Source organism: Limanda limanda, chromosome 5, assembly GCF_963576545.1.
Source record: "Limanda limanda chromosome 5, fLimLim1.1, whole genome shotgun sequence".
In the NCBI taxonomy this organism is placed as follows: Eukaryota; Metazoa; Chordata; class Actinopteri; order Pleuronectiformes; family Pleuronectidae; genus Limanda; species Limanda limanda.
The window spans coordinates 1,178,415-1,199,356 of NC_083640.1; the positions used below are offsets into that span (position 1 = coordinate 1,178,415).

Sequence of the window (20,942 nt, forward strand, 5' to 3'; positions counted from 1 at the left end):
TTCAAGGATTAACACATTCAGAGGTTTTCAGGTATTTGGATCAGAGTCTGAACGAGTTGTGAAGCCGTAGAAGTTCTGGTCTCTTGTTTGCTTTAAACTTAACTTGAGAGACTTGGATCTGGGACCTGGACCTCGGACCTGAATCTTGGATCTTGGATGTGGATCTCGGACGTGGATCTATGACCTGGATCGTGGATCTATGACCTGGATCGTGGATCTTGGTCCTGGACCTCAGACCTGGATCTTGGATGTGGATCTCGGACCTGGATCTTGGACCTGGACCTCAGACCTGGATCTTGGATGTGGATCTCGGACCTGGACGTCGGACCTGGATCTTGGACCTCAGACCTGGATCTTGGATCTCGGACCTGGATCTTGGATGTGGATCTATGACCTGGACCTCAGACTTGGATCTCGGACCTCGGACCTCGGACCTGGATCTTGGATCTCGGACCTGGATCTATGACCTGGACCTCAGACTTGGATCTTGGATGTGGATCTCGGACCTCGGACCTGGATCTTGGATGTGGATCTATGACCTGGACCTCAGACTTGGATCTTGAATGTGGATCTCGGATCTCGGACCTCGGACCTGGATCTTGGATCTCGGACCTGGATCTTGGATTTCGGACCTGGATCTTGGATCCGGATCTATGACCTGGATCTTCCTGTTACTCCCCGGTGATGTGCAGAGGCTCTAGCCGGCCGTGACGCGCTCCTCACCGCTGAGAGGTGCTGGACTCACCGGTGACACCAGAGACGTGAAGCTCAATGTGAAGCGAGCGAACGGGTCGTTGTTAAATCCATCGATGTCCATTCAACCGGTGGAGTCTGATGAGAGAAACAACAGGATGAGCTGCATCACTACTGACCCGAGCTAGCATGCTAAGCTCAACTAGCTCCGTTCAACTATCACTAAATAACCATAACTCCACTGAACCGGTGAGCTCACCTGGTTAACTGCGACCGGAACCGGAACCTGCTCGTCACGTGTCCGCGGGATTAAAACCATCCATCAAACATTTAACATTAAAACATTAAACACAGAATCAAACTTTTAGCTCCGCAGCTACATCCGCCTCTGCTCGGACCGAGTGTCGCTCAAATGTGTCCCACAGGAAGTGGAGCGCACTGTCAATAGTTCCGCCCTCAAAGCAGGAACCACGTAGGAAAATAAGAAAACGAGTTATTTGGTTATGATATTGTATTTGAAGTCAATTCTAACAATTACAATAATATATAATTACTGAGGAAATATTGGGACAAGGAGCTGTTCAGGGCTGGACTCTGATCAGGAGACAGAAGGTTGGTGGTGATAGAATAATGCACAGTGGAGTTATGACAACATCGTCTGCTGTACACTTTACACGATTTGAGGAAATGTCCCAATTCTGAGAGAGAGAGAGAGAGAGAGAGAGACGTCACCTGTGCAAGACATAAAATTTCCTTTGATCTATGACGACTGTCACTGCAGGAGTGGAGTTGTTTGTTGACGGCTCAGCATCAAAGGATTCATGGTCCGTGTATGACCGCGTTACAGAACCTTGTGTTTTATTGGCGTGTAATCAAACTTTGACGCCACGCCACGGACACACCGTGTGACGAAAAATCGATCTTTGAGTTTAGTTTGTATCTCCATCTTGTTGTGATGACACTCATCTCAATTTGAAGTGGATCCGATGACAGCCCTGGTACAAGTACCTCAAAGTCAAAATGTGGAATATGGCCAAAATGGCATCTAAATGCAAAATAGCAGGCTTCCTGTTGTGTATTTCCAATTGCACCTAAGACTTTCTTGTTTGTCTGGTCATGATACACCATTTTGCGACGCCCATTGTAAATTCCTCCAGAATCAAAAAATTATCACCACTTTCTGAATTCTGCAAATTTAAGTAAGAATTTGAGCATGTTAAAGCTCTCAAAAGCCAATTCATTTGCCTGAATAATAATAATCCTAACAATTTCAATAGGGCCTCACCTGTCAGTGCTCGGATCCTAATTAATAACAAAAGTTCTTCAGCAGATTTACTTTTCATGTATTACTCCTGTGATTCTACCTATAACGTTGTTGTGTTTCAGTTTTGTTCCTGTAATAAAAATAAAAACAGACGATCTATATTCTAAAATGTGTTCAAGTGACCAATGAGAACGTTCGTTATAAACACTTGAGGTTCTTTCATCTGTTGACGTTCACCGATGGTTCTCAAAGGAACATTTCCATATGAACAACAGAGAACTAATAGTTTAATATGAGAGAAATTCACCTCAAGTGTAACACTTATATATTATACTAATATTGGGGTTATAATGACAACATTAATAAACTCTTATGCAGTTTGAAGGGTTTAAAATCATGAAAGCCACTCCAGCCATGGATGAGATACATTCCTTTATTATAATTAAAGTAGTCAAACATCTGCTGCCGCGGAAACGTCCCGCCAAACCAAAGATTCAGCATTTCATCATTTTCAAAATAAACAAAAAACAATCAGTAAAACTTTGCACACCATCAGGCAGCAAACCATGTGAAATAAAGGAGAATGAAATAGAAAAAGGTAGAATCAACACGTTTTAAGATCCAGGAGCAGTGTAGGAGAAAGAAAATCATAAATATTTCCAGTTTTAAAAAATCACTTTAAATCTGTTGAAATGAAATGAACAATAATAAAAATCAAGGAAAGTCTTCACACTGACGATCTGATCTCTGGACGGACACACACACACACAGACACACACACACACTCACACCTGAAACCACTCCAGGCTCCGTCTGAAGGAAATCCTTCGTTTCACTGGACGACATCACAACAGAAAGGATCAGACACACAACATGTTGCCTTCACTCACGATCATACAGCAACACAAACAAAGGCTCTTGTTTTGAAAGGCGTAGCAGGAAGCAAGGGGAACTGGTGACAGGAAGTAATAGACACAAAATAAGAGAGGATGAGGTCGGTCGTCCTTCATCACCAACGCACATCCGTTTCACAGCTCGAGCTCCAGACGCCAAAATAAAGATTTTGTGACGTGACGCTTTGTTTTCAGGGTTCGAATTTCTGCTGAAGCTGGAGAGGTTGTTTATATGGAAACAGCTGACTGAAGGGGCGGAGCTGCGTGAGGCGTTCAGGGTCCTGCAGTCAAAGTTCTGTTCACATTCTTGGTTACAAAAGCTGAGCTGAAAAAAATCTTCTTAGGTGTAAAGAAAAAAAGTCAAATGTCGGATGTTCGTCTCCTTCAGAGCGATAAAACACTTTGTTTAGCTTTGAGCGTGAATATGCTGAAAAGAAATGAAGCAGGAAGTGACGTCACATGACTTCTCTCTTACTGACGTCATAAAGAAACCGTGAGTGAGATATTCATATATTAATATATTTGTTTTGAAGCGACGGGACCTGAGCAGCACAGGAAACATAACGACCAATATGAGATGAAACAGGGAGTTTAGGTTTTGTCTGAAAAGTCACTTTGAGCTGCCTCTTCTTCAGGAGGGAGGCCCAGGAGGACAGGTGCATTGTGGGTAGTGTAGTTTGACCAGATCCAGTCATGTGACTCTATGAGATGGCTTTGGCCTCAGGTAAGAAGGCGTCCCAGTATTTAATCAGCTGCACCAGAGAAAGAAGAGAAAGCTCATTCCACGTTGATTTGTTAAACATGTAACATTTTAAACATTGTTTAAACGTTCAAAACAAACACTATATAACATTTTAATTTAATCATTAAAATAAAACAACGCAGGACATGCTAACAACTTAGTTTTATCCATAAATCAAGTTCTAATCTCTTCTGAAGCAACAGAATCTTCTTTACCTGCTGTTGTGTCTGAACCAGAGATTCCAGATATTTGATTATGATTGTTTTAAAATCCTTCACTCGCTCTTTCTGTGTAGAAAAAGTCAAAGAGATTCATTTTAAATAAACACGTCACAAACACATGAATTGAAATTCATTCATTAATCCGTCCTCACCTCAAACCTGCTGACTTCTTTACGGATGGTTTTGGAGATTTGTTCAAATTCTCTCTCTCCCTGCTGCACCTTCCCCTCCAGCTGAAAACACACACACACACACACACACGCACACGCACACACACAGAGAGGATATTTTAAAAAATGGCATTTATTTCAACATTTGTCTCCCTCATTTCAGACGAAATAAATATTTTGATGAATAAACTATTGTTTTTGTAAATAGTTTTGAGGCTGAAATTGACATTAACCGGATTTATTTACTTGACGAGAAACAGGAGGAAACAAATCATCTGCTCAAGTTGTATAATCACTGATCAAACTTTAATAAATACAGTAAATTTAATACTGATCTCAAATAATTTACTTTCAGCTGTGACACCGAAAGAGTCAATGATTTAAGTTTAATATAAAATATTAAACATAAATAATTATGTAAATAGGAGATGAGACGCTACAGTTTGGATCATGAGCTCCGACTGAATTCAAGTGTAAAACCAGTTTGTGTATTTGAACGTTAATGAAACACACACTGTAAATAAAGATTGACATCATGACATCTCTTTAACAGTGAAGCTTAATCCTATGGATCGCCCCCTGGTGTCTGGCTGCAGTATAGGTCATGAACCCTGCCTCCTCCAGGTTAGCAAATGGGACATGGACCAAACTAAGAAGACGTCAAATAAACCTGATTCGTGATTGGTCGAGTGTGCGTAAGGGGCGGGACTTCGATACCACAGTTCCACTCCGTGGTCACTACAGCAGCCACTCTGACTGCAAATCGCATCATCACCACAAGATGGCAGTGTTCGTATCTGAGATATTAATCTTCATTTCTGTGAAGACGTGTCGTCCATCTTTATTTACAGTTTATGGATGAAACTGATAATTTGTGGCGAAACTTGTGGTTTTGTAAAATCATGTTAATTGACATTATTGATATTTACCGAAACTAAAACAACAACCAGCTGATTAGTCTTTATGATGGAATCTAATTCGAGTCTCACAAATATCACACGAGGTCCAGTGTGTAAGATTCAGGTGAAGGATCTACTGTCAGTTACTGTTCAGCTGCAACACGACACTTCACCACTAGATGTCACTACATTCTACACACTGAGCCTTTAACTCATCATATGAAGGAATAACTACCAGAGGAAACTGAGCCATGCAGATGCAAATCAACACTTTGTCTGAGGAAGTCGTCACATGAACATGTTTGTCTGTTGTTGACTTAAATAGAATTAAGATATTTAACATTTGATTCTGAAATACAATATTTTTAAACTGATCAACGACGACAAACGGATTCATGTGACAAAACAAACAAAGAAAAATAATAAACAAAAACATTTATGATCACAACAGTTTTCAAATAAAAAATAAACATGAGGGCGCAAAAGACGTGGACCAACAGACACAGAGACACAGAGAGACACAGACAGACAGATAGAGAGAGACACAGACAGACACACACACACAGAGACAGACAGACAGAGAGAGAGAGAGAGAGAGGGAGAGAGACACAGAGACACACACACACAGAGACAGACAGACAGAGAGAGAGAGAGAGAGAGAGGGAGAGAGACACACACAAAGAGACAGACAGACACAGACAGACACACACACAGAGACAGACACACACACACACACACACAGACAGACAGAGAGAGAGACACAGACAGACAGACACACACACACAGAGACAGACACACAGATAGATAGGTCCTACCTCCTCTATCTCCTGGTTGCAGGAAGGCGTGACAGAGAAAAGTGCAACATAAGTTCAAAAGGCTGGAAATAATAAAAATGCTCAGAGCTTCTGAAGCGAGAGAAGAAGATAAAGTGTAAAGTCTCTATTCTGTCTGTTTCCCTGAAGAATCAGAGGACGTCACAGAGGAACCTGTGAGGAACCTCTGTGACCACCTGAGGTCTCAGACTGAGGTTTAACACCGAAGAGGTTTTACATCTGATCCAAGAAGAAGCTTCAGGGTTTTACTGATTTGTGTGAAATGAAAGAGAAAAGCAGCAAAACATCTGTGTTTCTTCTACTTTGTGAGAAAAGAGGAAAAACAGATTTAATTTAATAATAAAATCAGGTGAAATGAAGAATAAAAATGGCTCTAGTGTTTAAACGCAGGAATATTATTGTTGAGAAAACAGCTCAGACTGCTTCACAGTAAAACTGTTATTAACTCTGGCTGTTGTTTCTGTTTTGTGCCCACAGGGGGCAGTGTAGTGCAGTGATCTGAAACTCACCACGTTGTCTGACAGGAGATGATTTAGATTAATTCATTGATTGAAACGAAAATATGTGGATTATTTTTATCTCTGTAACAAACTGTGACCCTGGAAACCTCATGGTGATGTCATAGTGTTGTCATGGTAACGTCATGGTAACATCGTGGCGATATCTGGTCTTTAAAGTTTTTAATTTAAACCTTATTTGAAATATAGGATGACATTTTCAACCATGAAGGGAAGATGTGCCTGACAGTGTGTTTTTCTGTCAAGGTCTAGGTGACCCTACTGGACAGAAGAGGAACTGCGGCCGTGCAGAGACAAACAGACTGAATTTGTCTCTTGGAAACTCAATGTGAAGACACAAGACGCTCAAGTCGTCTTCAGAGAGAAATTAAATCCTGAACCAGAAATAAAATGTTGTGCAAACTATTTATTTATTATTTAAAATAGAGAATGCTCATCTCTTTAGAAAGGAGAAGCCTCCGTGTGGATGAGCTCATGTTAATGAAGCCTCAGGTTCCAGGTCCTCAGCTGATCTGCAGCCAGCGGGTGTGGACCTGTCGGATCTCTGGAGCTCACACCTGGAGCTGCAGGTTCCAGCAGCAACGTGAAGTAAAACTCTTCTCTCCGTTTTCCTGCTGCAGAAAAAGCCGCTGTGTGTTTTCTGCTGATGTCAAAGCTTGAACCGAGAAGCCGACTCCTCCTGACAGGCCGAGCTCCCGTCTGCCCCAAATAAGTGTTGGTGGTAACTCTACTGCGATCTGTCCTCGTCTGCAGCTCCTGACAGGCCCCCCCCCACCTCTCCCCCCAAAACCCCACATCTGACAGCTCGTCCGCTCCAACACACAGACCCCCGACCAGGCCGAGTGTGTGTGTGTGTGTGTGTGTGTGTGTGTGTGTGTGTGTGTTGGACCCTGACAGACAGCGGAGGATGAATTTGTGCGGTGACAGCTTCAACAGACGCTCTAATAAAGTACTTTTCTTTTCTTCTCTGCTCTTGTTTGTCGAGTTCGTGTAAGAAAACAACATTTATAAAAAAAAAAAAAAGAACAACAGGAGTTTTCAGTTGACTGAACCGGGAACAGGTGCGCTTGTTTTATTTGACTGGACGCACCAGCAGCTGCACACAGAGGAGACGGTTTCATATCATTGTTATCACGTTAACCGTGTGATTAATCATTAGCTAGCAGATTAATTTATGTAGTTTTAAAAAGTTGAAGAGCGAGAGCGTTGGGGAACATCCAGACGAGGGGCGGAGCCTGTAGAACAGCAGGGGCGGAGCTTGTAGAGCAGCAGGAGGCGGGACATGACGTATAAAGATCTGGAATCTCGGGCATATTTCTGAGTGTGTGTGGATCCCGTGAATTTAAATATGGTTTCATGAGAACAATGTCGGGGTTTGATGGAGGTTTGAGTTCTACTGACGTTCTAGTTGCTGATGTTTATCCATTAGTGTTCCACACTCACCTCCCCCCCCTCCCTCCCTCCCTCCGTCTCACCTCTTTAATCTCCTCCTTCGCCTGCTGCAGTTTATCTGGTTTGTTGTTGAACTGCAGTTTGGCTTCAGCCTCTCGTTTCTTCAGCAGCAGCATCTGACTGTCCTGCCACTTCTGCCACGTCTTCATCCGGTGGTCGAACACGCCCTGAACACAACACCGGCTTTTACAATCAACTCATTTATCAATGATTTGCAAAATAATAGCAGGACTCCAATCTACTGTACTCTACTGTACCACTTCCTGTCTCGTTCATACCTGGACTCAGAGGTTTCGTATCGAGCAGATCACTCAGTCGAATTAAGAAACAGGCTTTAAATAAAGATGGAGGACATGAGAGTTCCTTAAAAGTGAAGCCAAAGTGGCTCAATCTCCCCCTGGTGGCTTGCTGTAGTATAGGTAATAAACCAGCCCCATGTTAGCAGATGGGACATGGACCAAACAGTAGAGTCTGTGGTTTCTGTCATTTTTAGAAAGGTTGGTATCAGATATGTATTCATCCTCCTTTCTGGATAGTGGGAGAAACGTCATCATCTTTATTTACAGTCATTGATCGTCTTCATAAACAATCATGAAGGAGATGTTCTGTTCTCTAGAGGCTCTGAGGTCTCCTGACCCTGGTTGGAACCCGAGAGGAGGACGAGCTCGTACCTTGACGGCAGTGATGAGGCGGACGTAGTCGCCCAGTAGCTCGGAGAAGACGTAGAAGTCTGCGTTGGCCTGGTCCTGGTGCAGCTGGTCGATCTTCTCCTCCACCTCCGCGAGCTGGGACAGAGCTCGGGAGAGCGCCGTGTGGTCCTCGCTGTTCCCCAACATGGCCGCCGACTTGGCGAACTGCGCCGTGTTCACGGACAACTCTGGAGAACGAGAGGAGACGTTCAAGAGTCGGGAGCAAACCAGTGACACCAGGTGTCTACACACGCAAATGAGTTCATGGCTTTAAAGAACATTTTAATAACAGGATACGAGAGTTTTAGCAGATTTGGAATAATCTACAGGAACCAGAATCAAAACATCATCGCTCTACGAATCAAGTGAAGTTTAAAACATGAACGTTTCTTAAAACTGGTCACAAACCAGAAAACGTTTTTAAGGCGACACAAGGAAATTCAAACTGGGTTTTCTTACCTTTCCTGTGACAGACCAGAGACTCCACGCTGCCGTGAAGTTTCCTCAGCTGAAGATCCAGGTTCTCAAAGTGCTGCTGCTTCTCCTCAAACCACTGACACACACACAGACACACACAGACACACACAGACACACACAGACACACACAGACACACACACACACACAAGATTATCATTACATCTCTATCTGAATTTGACTTTTCCGGATAACATATTTTCATCGTTACTCTTTTCTTCCTTCCTCATTTCCTTTTCTGGCTTCCTTGCATACTTCCTTTTTTCCATCCTTATTTCCTGCCTTCCCTTACTTCCATTTCCTTCTCCGTCTCCATCTTTCTTTTCCATCTTTTCTTTCTTATTTTTCATTCTTTCCTCACGTCCTGTGCCTCCTTCTGTCGCTCCTCTCCTCTCACATTCTCCTCCTCTCTCCACCTCCTCCCTCCTTCACTCACAGCGTCCGACTCGTTCATCTTGATGGTCATCTTGTTGACGGCGTCTGCCGCCTTGTTGACCATTCGGAGGAGTCCGGCGCTGCTCAGAGCCTGAGTGCTGACGGCCCGCGGCAACTGGACCACAGACAGACAGACAGACAGACAAACAAACAAACAAACAAACAAACAAACAAACAAACAAACAAACAAACAAACAGAGAGAAGTGTGTGAGGTGAAACTGCTTAAAGGCAGATGGGCTTGAATTTGACACGAGTCATTATTATATAAATAATTTTATTTCCTCTACATATTTGTTGTTGTACCTTTAAGTTATGTTTCTCTATTTGACTTTATTTCTGACTTTATTTTTTCATTCACTGTTTTTTGACAAATTTCTGTTTCTGATTTATTCACATTGCTTTCTTTTGCTTTTCTTTCTCTCGTAGTTTTCGCTTTAATTTATTTTTTATTAATCTTTAACTTGTCGTCTTGAGCTTTTCCGTTTTTGAAACCTTTGTTTGTTTTCTTTTCTCAAATTCTTTCTGCTTCGTCTCATTTCAAAGCAAATTATTTTTCCATTTTCTCTCTCGCTCAGTTTTTCTCCTTTCACTTGGTTGTGTTAGATTTTCTATTTGTTTTCTTCTTCTCCTCTCTTCTCCTCTAACAGAGTGTGGTCTTTCTTCTCCTCCGCACTGATTGGAATGTCTCACACGTTTCAGCTCGGAACAGATTTAATGCAGACGCTTTATTTATCGAGAAACTTTAACCAGCGCGTCACTCGCAGAACGACGAGACGTCCGTGGGAAAATTGGCTCATTTTTCTTCATTTTGGAAAAGTTTTTTTTCCGGGGACGTACGAGGTTCCCCCCCCCCCCCCCCCCCCCCACACACACACACCTCCAGGCTCATTTAGCAGGGGCGGCAGCAGCCAGGGGACGGCTCCGGTCCCCGGGGCCCTCGCTGATGGAGGGATGAGGGTAAATGAGCAGAGGCGGGTGAAGGGGGGGGGCTTATAAATAGATTTCAATTGCAGCTTGGTCCCATTTGTACCCCCCCCCCCCCCCTCTGGTTGTGTTTCATTAAGCGGCCGGACGGACCGACACGCTCGGTCAGGCGTCCGAGCGATTCATCTGTTAACTCGGTGACACGAGGCCATTTGTTCTGGAGCCAGCGACGGGCGGGTCCCTCACAGCGCCATCCCACTAACAGTCAGGAGGGGGGGGGCGATACCAAATGTTGCAGCGGATTTAGTTAGAGACGATAAAGTGAGGTAACAGGAAACGTTGAGAAAAGAGAAAACAGAGACAAGAGTTTTTCGCCCTTTTTGGAGGAAAGGTGATTTGTTTCCGTGTGGTCGGAGGCTGGACTCACTCAGCTGGTTCGTCTCCGTGTATCGAACTGTCGAAGGTCTCGACTCCATCGGATCGACACAACTTACTCAACTCAGATTCTGAATGAACTGGATTTGTTTGGGTAAATCCATGAAAACAGTGAATCCAGGTTAAAGAGCATCGATCAATTTATCTTTATATAAATTTCATAAATCCTCATGATGGTTCAAGACACAAAGCAAATAAGACTTTGGATATTTCTCAGTTTACACAAAATCATTGACTGTTCATAAAAATAACCTCTGGAGCCAGAAGGTGAAGCCAATGTGCAAGTGTCTTGAACCTGTGTTCTCTGTAATGACCAGCAGGGGGCGACTCCTCTACTTGTTTCTACATATATTCTGTGAGAAACTGTTAAACTGACTCATTGTTCGAGCCTCCAGGTGAAAGTTTAACTCCACAAACAGGATTCTTTTCTTCTTTAAACCAACAGTAGCAGAGTGATGTCACCTGACAGGTCCACTACACCAAACTGAACCTAAGAGCTGGTGAATCAAAGAAGTACTTGATTGTCTAACATGTGATCACATCAACTTGTTCACGTTCTGAGAGTGAAATGTGTTATTTACGTCGGAGCTCTCCAGGAACTGCAGGACGTCAGGATCCTTCAGCAGAACCGGGTGTTTCACCGTCCTCATCAGGTACCTGAAACAAACACACGTCACAGCGCGTCACACACATGAAGCTTCACGCTCCAGAGGAGAGAGAGAGACACAGGAGAAGACACTAGGAACCTTCATGTCTCCAGGTTCCTTCAGGTGTGAGGGACTAACAACCTGTCACACGACAAGACCTCAGGTCACAGGAGGTTTGAGTCGGTGTTAACGTTAGAGTCTGAAGGAATTCACTGTAAGTTACTGTGATGTCCTCTGAAGTTATGGAGACATGCCTGTGTGTGTGTGTGTGTGTGTGTGTGTGTGTGTGTGTGTGTGTGTGTGTGTGTGTGTGTGTGTGTGTGCGTGTGTCAGCGTAGAGTTCTGCAGCTCCATCAGCTGTCACTGGCTGACCTTCCTGTCAATCACACACCATCAGCAAAGGGCAGCAGAATGTCAGCCCCACCTACTTCTCTGCTTGTCAGTATTCAACACACACACACACATACACACACACACACACACACACACCTGACCTGTGAGTGTTGGATAATCATGTTTCCAATATTTGTGGTTTATCTGTTCGACCTGTGTGTTGATCTTTAACACGAATAGTTTGATCTGAATACTTTAGTCTTCACCTCCAACAATATAATGTTTGAACCACGAGGACGTTCATCTGGTGCATAAGAACTAGTGTAGTGGTGTAGTACTATGGAGTACTGTGGAGTACTGTGGAGTACTGTGCAGTACTGTAGTACTGTGGAGTACTGTGGAGTACTGTGGAGTACTGGAGTACTGTGGAGTACTGTGGAATACTGGAGTACTGTGGGGTACTGTGGAGTACTGTGGAATACTGTGGAGTACTGTGGAGTACTGTGGAGTACTGGAGTACTGTGGAGTACTGTGGAGTACTGTGGAGTACTGTGGAGTACTGGAGTACTGTGGAGTACTGTGGAGTACTGTGGAGTACTGGAGTACTGTGGAGTACTGAGCCTGAAGGTGCTGATGCTGCTAGTGATACCATCATGATGTTACCATGGCAACCAGACAAAGCTTCATTCATCTTCTCCATTCAAACAGAAAGACTACAACCCCCCCACCTGAAAACACGCGCTCTACAAACCAATCAGAGTCAAGTATAAGTAGACCCCGCCCACGTAGGTGATGACGACAGGACGTACGTATGTGGGACTGAATTCTGTTTCCCTAAATTATAATTTGAAACCAGAACTAAAAGATCACATGAAGGTTCAGACACAGTGATCGTCTGTGTATTTGTGTATTTGTGTATTTGTGTATTTGTGTATTTGTGTACTTCCTGGCGGTCGTACCTCTCCAGTGCCGACCTCCTCTTCTCCATGAACTCGTTGGACGACTGGTCCTCCTTTCCCACCTTCACCTTGGTCATCCCTGCCCACGAGGAGCTCATTAACATAACAGACACAACTAATTCACATCAACACACACACACACACCTCAAACAGTATAGAAACACACCAGCAGGGGGGGGGGTGTTGGCAGTGGTTCCACTTACCCACAATGCTTTTCTCCGGTGCAGGAGGCACGATGTATCCGATGTGCAGATACTTAGACGCCAGTTTACTGTGAAGACCCAGGAAGTCACTGAAACGCCTTCGTACCGAGAACTCATCTCGTTTAAACAGAGAGATGGAGGTCTGGAGAGAGAGAGAGGGGAGAGAGAGGGAGGGAGAGAGAGAGAGAGGGAGGGACAGAGAGAGAAAGAGAGAAAATAAAAGTGAGAACATGTGAGCGCCCCCTACAGCAGCAGCTCAAAATTACAATTTCATTAAAACCAAAACAACAAGAAACTGTTGAAGCTTAAAATATCTCACCTTGATGGTCACTTTGTAGGCCATGTACGCATTCATCCCATCACCTGGAAAACACACACACACACACACACACACACACACACACACACACACACACACACACACACACACACACACACACACACACACACACACACACACACACAATAATCAGCACTTTACTGATCTTTTCTTGCTCCTCATTTCCTTTTCTCTCTCGTCACTTTTGAGCAGTAAAACTCAAACATGTTGAGTGTTTATTCTGCATTAGTTCTGTAAATATGAACATGTGGATGAAAACTCTCTGGAGGTGTTTGCTTCTTGAAGCTCAGATCTCAAACTGGATGGACTGGTTCCCTCCAGGTGTTTAACGCTTGTATTGACCGTCTCATATTGACATTCAGGGAAGTCAGTAGTTCTGTGAGACTCAAGTTTGAAAACTACCGTGCTGCAGACTTTTGAAACTGAAAATGCTACAGATCAGTCAGCAGATAAAGACTTACAATATGTTTATTATAAGAAATAGCAGCAAGAGCTGGTGGGGAATGCGGTCTTTGAGCATAAGGCTCATTCACTAAATATACCTGTCTCCTTGCACTGTGGACCTGTACAACACTCTGCTCCATATACACTTACTTCACATCATATGTGATATGTGTTCATATAAACCATATTGATATTATATATCATTTTATACAATAATATTGTCTTTTGCACACTCTGTCTACATATTCTTACACTCATAGTATATTATATTAGCTATTGTATAGTCAAATACTTATATTTATACCTCTACTATATATCATATATTATATCATACGCTCTGTATATTCTTTGTATATATAAGTCTATATACACGTATTTATACATGTGTACATGTTAGAATTATTAATTTGATATTACTATTATTATTATATATACTGTTGCTGCCATTATTACTATATACTGCTATTATATTGGTATAATTACTATCATATATAAATATATACTATGTTATATTATATACTATATATACTGTACTATTTGTATATACTGTCTAACAATAACATTACCATCATATCATCAGTACTATTACCATCATCTTGCCACTGCACCTGATCTACCTATTTATCTTGTGTTTCTGTTTTTATTCTTTCTACCTCAATATTTTTTATTTTATTCTATTGTATTTTATTGTATTCAAATATACCGGCTGCTATGACGACTTAGTTTCCTTTCGGGATGAATAATGTAATCTATCTATCTATCTATCTATCTATCTATCTATCTATCTATCTATCTATCTATCTGTCTATCTGTCTATCTGTCTATCTATCTATCTATCTATCTATCTATCTATCTATCTATCTATCTATCTATCTATATATCTATCTATCTATCTATCTTATGCTGCGTTTATAAACGACATCAGATATAAAGAAACTAACCGTTAAACAAAACCTCCACTAACTAATGAAGAGTCCAGACAGGTGCTGCGTCTGTTCCTCTCTCTCTCTCTCTCTCTCTCTCTCCCTCTCTCTCCCTCCCTCTCTCTCTCTGGGATATTTCAGGATATGAACAGAATACAGGTTTATTAAATCAGAGTTTACTCACCAACTTTCTCAGGGTCAGACACTGATATGTTCATATCGAATGAATCGTCCATCTCCTCCTCTTCAATCTGCAGACAACAGGAACAGAACAGTTCTGAGGGCGGAGCAACTCGTCCTCACTTTCTGCAGACGTCATTTCTAACCCTCGTCTTTCTCCCCCCCCCCCCCCCCCACCAATGTCTACATGTCAAATTCTACATTTTCTGTTCTGAGTGAGAAGAATATGTTTTTGATGCTTTGGTCAAAAGACAACAGAGTCAACCAAAGGATGAAGAACATCTAAAGCAACCTAACAGATGAAACGTCACAGTTCATATCAAATAAAGGATATCAACAGTAAAACATGAAAATTACAATGATCTTTATTCTGGTATCAAGCTCAAAGTCTCTGAATCTGCCAGAAGCTAAAATCTGCAAACGCATCATTTGCTTCATTTCATTTAATTAACTTCAAAGATTTACCTCTAAGGATCAGATCCAACTAGCAGTGTGTGTGTTTGTGTGTGTGTGTGTGTGTGTAGTCACCTCGTCGAAGGAGGAGTGTGTGAACATGTCATCGTGACCAATGCAAGGGGTGAGGACCGAGGTGGGGGGGGTGATGGGGGTGATGGCGGGGGACGGACCGTCGGACAACAGGACTTCTCTCTCTGGACTGTCCAACGAAACCTCCTCTGTGGCCTCTGCGACAACACAAACACACAGTGTGTTAGCGTGTGCGTGTGCGTGTGCGCGTGTGTGTGTGCGTGTGTGTGTGTGTGTGTCTGTGTGTAGTTACCTGCAAACAGGTCCTCGGGGTCGTCATCGAATAGTGAATCTTGTTTGGGTCCGTTTGAGTTGGTGCTGATGTCTTCAGCAGGAAGACTGGCTGGTCCTGACTGTACAACACACAAACACACACACACACAGACACACACACCCATGAGATTTGTTAAGTGATATTCGATAAGATGGATTTTTACTTAAAGAAATATCACAAATAATCATAATAATCCGTCATGTTAACATCCTTAGGTACTTCACTTCAGTCAGAAACTCTTTCTGGTGGAGAACCACACAAACTGAACCCGTGTGCAGGTCCAGGTCTGATGAACAGAACCACATCGACTGCAAAGACAAGGAGGAGCTTCTGAGGAGCTTCTGAGGAGCTTCTGAGGAACCAGGAACCTAAGTGTGTCCCACAGAAGGGAGCAGACCAGAGAACAAAGAGTGAAGGACTGAGATCTCAGCCCTCACCTGAATGCTCCTGACACTTTACTGCTGTGATCGACTCGATGACACTTGTGTAAATTCTCATTCATGTGTCAGAAACAAGAACTAACTAACGTTTGAAAGTAGAAACACCTGAGCAGACGAGCTCCAGGTCCACAGGAGCAGCTGGAGAACAGGAGCAGAGACGGAGAGATTTTCAGCTGAGACGACAGAAAGACGAGAGGAAGTGAGTAAGGAGCTTCCTCCCTCCTTACTCAGCAAGCACAGAGGTCAGAGGAAACACACACACACACACACACACACACACACACACACAAAGACCTGTGTATCCATCTAACAACCATTACAAAACTGTTCATCACTCCCCATTAAATAAATACATAAATGAATAATAATGTTTTTTTTCTTAAACGCCGTCTGCTTTCATTGAACTTTGGAAATGTACTTTTTTGTTGTTGTATTTTTCATCTATGAAAACATAAAACAATAAAAAAATGCTATAAAGACAGAGAGAAGCAAAGTTAATTATTAAATCAGAGCGTGAGGATTTGAAGGCTCCTGGTGAACGTTGGTCTGAACTCTGACGTCGTAAAGCGTCTCCGCTAGAAAACCTTCCCCCATTAAAATCACATTTAATAAAATCACCAGGAAGACAACATGTTGCTCAATTTCTACTGCTCCTGCTTCTTCTGAATATTAATTCACATCACCATGATCATCTCAACCAGTCAGGCTGTCTTTAAAAATGTTAAAATTATTGATCAAATACTCCACATATATAAAAGTGAAATATTCCTCTCCATGTAAATGAGTGACACAGAAGCGGAGTCTTGTGACTGAAACATTTTAAACAGCAGGAAGTGGTGGAGGGAGCACGAGGACACGTGGAGAGGAAGTTCAGGTCCGAGTGAAAACGCCGTCACACACAGAAGCGTGACCCCGGTCGACCCGGTGGTTTTAAGAGCAGCTCAGACCAAGTCCTCCAACGTGCTCACATCAGAACTTAGGAAAGAGGAGAAGAACCATGACGTCACCGCAGGTCTGACAGATACGCCTGCACCAGCGTTCCTAATAAACTGACACCAGAACCTCAGAACCCTCAGGCTGAGTTTATTCAGACCTCGCTGCTGATTGGACAACACGTCTGATGTGACGACTCATTGACAGGAAACGACGTGAACGAGCCCGAGCGTCGGTGTTTGTCCTGAAGCTGAAGACGATGTTTACTTTAACTTATCATGACAAACTGCTGCAGTGTAAATATTAAGGATGAAGACGCCGGCAGCGTTGACTCTAGTTCCATAAAAGCCTTGTTTTCACTTTTCAAGTCCCTCTTCCACCAGGAACTGAAGCTTCACTGGCTTCTGTTATTTACCTGCAAGGAAACAGGAAGTGAGGCGGCAGGAAGTGAGGCGGCAACAACCGAGAGGCGAAAGGTTTCTGAAGTCAATTAAAGAAACTTTCATTTCATTTCCTCCAGTAAGAGTCTGAAACTCTTCCTGTGGACTCTGACTCCACAGCTGCTTCCAGACTTGACCTCCAGAGGACGTGTGTAGAACTGGGTCTGGACCTTCTCAGGAGTTTGACCTTCACCTGCCGCTCAGTTCACAACGTCCCAGAATCCACCTGGGCGTTCAGAGACAGGAAGTGACAGATTCATTCTGCTACCGAAGTCACAGGTTCCTCTTCTGTCAACAAACGCTCTCTTGACATCTTAGCAGGTGTTTCTATTTGTGTGGGAAAGCTTTTTCATCTGGACGTGTTTGTGTTGTTTTTGTGTTGTTTTAGCATCGCGTGTTGGAAACGTCATGAACACGACCTCTCGCTGAATCCAGTGGAGAATCTCCTGCTGCGTTCAAGAGGATCTCCCTCCAGAGAATCAGGAGGAATTAAGGAGAATCAGGAGGAATCAAGAGGATCTCCCTCCAGAGACTCAGGAGGAGCATCAGGAGGAATCAAGAGGATCTCCCTCGTGGGAATCAGGAGGAGAATAAGGAGGAATTAAGAGGAGAATCAGGAGAAATCAAGAGGATCTCCCTCCAGAGGATTAGGAGGAGAATCAGGAGGAATTAAGATGAGGATCAGGAGGATCTCCAGTGGTCGGTCTGGGAGCAGCGTGTGGAGAAGGAGGATCTCACTCCAGAGGATCAGGAGGACGATCAGGAGGATCTCACTCCAGAGGATCAGGATGATCTCACTCCTGAAGATCATGAGGAGGACCAGGAGGATCTCACTCCAGAGGATCAGGAGGATCTCAATCCAGAGGATCAGGAGGATCTCACTCCAGAAGATCATGAGGAGGACCAGGAGGATCTCCAGTGGTCGGTCTGGGAGCAGCGTGTGGAGAAGGAGGATCTCACTCCAGAGGATCAGGAGGATCAGGAGGATCTCAATCCAGAGGATCAGGAGGATCTCACTCCAGAGGATCAGGAGGATCAGGAGGATCTCAATCCAGAGGATCAGGAGGATCTCACTCCAGAAGATCATGAGGAGGACCAGGAGGATCTCCAGTGGTCGGTCTGGGAGCAGCGTGTGGAGAAGGACGATCAGTAGGATCATCTTCGTGTCTGAAGATGATGTTTCACTTCGTGTCTGAAGACTCGCTGTGTGTTTGTTATTTCCCAGCCTGTCCTGAAGGCACCACCCTCACCTGTACGACTGTCACCTGACGGGACAGGGACACGCCCACTCTGCGTCTTGCACCGCGAATATGACCCCGCGCGGCTCCCGTCGCCGTGCGGGACTCCGTGACTGCGGGCTCACGGCGCCACGCACCGACACCGCGTCACAGTGACGCTCACGCACCAAACCTCGTTCAGGAAACAGAGGATTTAACGGCCCGTGGCTCCACGCCCTGCCCGCCTCTCCCCCCTCGGCCTCCCCGCGATCTGCGCCTCCTCCTCCGGCTCACCTGCTCCCGCTCGGCCGCCGGCTCCGGGGACCGGTCCTCGGGCTCCGGGGACAGGTCCTCGGCCTCCTCCAGCTCCTGGAAGTCGCTGCGCTCCGGGGCGGGCTGCCTGCTCGGGTCCGCCATGTTCGCTCGGTCCTGCGGCGGGTTGTGATGGAGGCTGACACCGACTCTCCGCCCGACACTCAGCCGGAAAACAGACGAGTGCGACGGGCAGAGGGAGGAGAGAGGAGCGGGGCGTCCGGAGGGTCACACCGCTGTCATGTGACCGGCAGAGAGCGGAGAGGCAGGGAGGAGTCACTCCGCTGCGGATTCCTGGGACCGTTTCCTGAGGAGACTCCCTGAATATGAAGAATCAATCAGAATCAGAAAGTATTTATTGCCACGTAGGTTTACACCTACCTGGAATTTGCTTTGGTTATTGGTGCACACAATGAACATAAAAACACAATAAATACACCACAGATAAGAAAAACAATAGTAATAATAAAAAAAAAAATATATATATATATATATATCTACTCACTATTTACTTCTTATTTACTCACTTTTTCTAATATTTATACAAGGTAGCATTTATGTAGACAAACATATCTAAATAAAAATATATGAAAGATAAAAGATATAAAAAGTGAAGTAAAAGGTGAAATGCCCAATGCCCAATGCAAAAAGCAAAACAGTGAACAGTGTCAAATTGCAATATGCAATGTAATACAGTGTAATATATATAATATAATAATATGTGTTAATTTAGCACATCTTAGGGGTGTGGGGGCGGAATAAAAGTCCAAGTCAGGTGGGGGTCCCGGACCTTGTTAGGGTTAGGGTTAGGGTTAGGGTTAGAACCAATAAACGACCGAAATAATAATAATTACACACTTAGATATGCATATGTTAATCGATTGAATATCACAGAGTTGGGTTCTAGGGTTTATGTGTTATTAAAGAGTTATTGTGTGTTGTGAAACAGTTGTTTGGTATCAGGCCCAGTGTTGAACTACAGTGTACCTGGCCAGCAAAGGCACTGGTTGATTCCCTCCAAGCAGGTGGCTCCATGTTTGCAGGGGTCAGAAGCACATTCAGGAATATCGTCTTCACAGTAGTTGCCTACAAAGCCCGTCCCCTCACATTCATAGCCAGGAAAAAAAACTGAGAGACAAATAAGCCGGTCTGGTATTGTGATTGTCGGACCAACACACTATATCAATCTTTTCTGTTTGATTTTTTTATCAAGTATCTTTTCTCATTCTGATTCTCCTTCTCATTTGAAAATGATGACAAAATGTCACAAAGCACCCTATTAAATCAAAACATACCTGCGAATCACCACACAACATTACTACCTTGTTTTAATGGCGTGTAATCAAACTTTGACGCCACGCCACGGTCACACCATGTGGCGAAAAATCTGTCTCTTTAAGTTAGCTTGTATCTCCATTTTGTTTTGATGACACTCATCTCAATTTGAAGTTGATCTGATGAAAGCCCTGGTACAAGTACCTCAAAGTAAAAATGTGGAATATGACCAAAATGGCCACTAAATGCAAAATAGCAGGCTTCCTGTTGTGTTTTTCAAATTCCACCCATAGACTTTTTTGTTTGTCTGGTCATGATCAGCTGTGTATCGATTTCTGTGAAGATAAGTCAATGTGAACACGTTCCGGGGGCAATGGTGGAATGTAACGAAGTATTTTTACTTCGTTACTAGAGATGAGCCGGATACTCGGCTGAAACGAGTATCCGGTAGGGATAAAGCACTTTTGCCGAGTACGATTATTATACGAGTAATCGGAGTCATTATCTGTGCTCGGACTGAATGAAAATCCTCACACAGCGTCACAGCGCTCCTCCCGTCACACACGGCTCTGCTCACTCACTCACAGAACAGCTCTCTGTCTCTCAGTCACTCAGGTTCACTGCGCATCGGGACTGTTCCATAGGCTCAGTCAAGGAAGCAGAAATGATTCGTTCATTTCCCGACTGGGTCTTCGGGTACGAGTCTTTGGAAAATTTTCACGAGACCTGCATTGGCTCAGTAGAGGAGCGCTGGAGATGCAAGGGACGTTCACTGTCTCCCGGAGAAATGAACACTCTGTGTTTTTGGTGTAGAGGGACGTGAGTTGTATTTGTTCGCGGGTCATGATGACTG

At 43.9% G+C, this 20,942-nt stretch overlaps 1 protein-coding gene across 1 annotated transcript; it reads right to left on the minus strand.

The window, feature by feature from the left end:
* Positions 1-2,376: 2,376 nt before the first annotated feature.
* snx2 (sorting nexin 2) lies at positions 2,377-19,049 on the minus strand. The gene is made up of 15 exons (XM_061071412.1): positions 18,797-19,049; positions 15,452-15,551; positions 15,202-15,356; positions 14,678-14,744; positions 13,106-13,149; positions 12,787-12,928; positions 12,584-12,662; positions 11,226-11,301; positions 9,286-9,399; positions 8,834-8,927; positions 8,357-8,562; positions 7,709-7,852; positions 3,966-4,046; positions 3,808-3,879; positions 2,377-3,602 (listed from the first exon to the last, which is right to left on the minus strand). Exons 1-15 carry the CDS (start codon positions 18,917-18,919, stop codon positions 3,552-3,554), a joined length of 1,548 nt encoding a protein of 515 aa, XP_060927395.1. The 5' UTR covers positions 18,920-19,049; the 3' UTR covers positions 2,377-3,551.
* Positions 19,050-20,942: the final 1,893 nt, after the last annotated feature.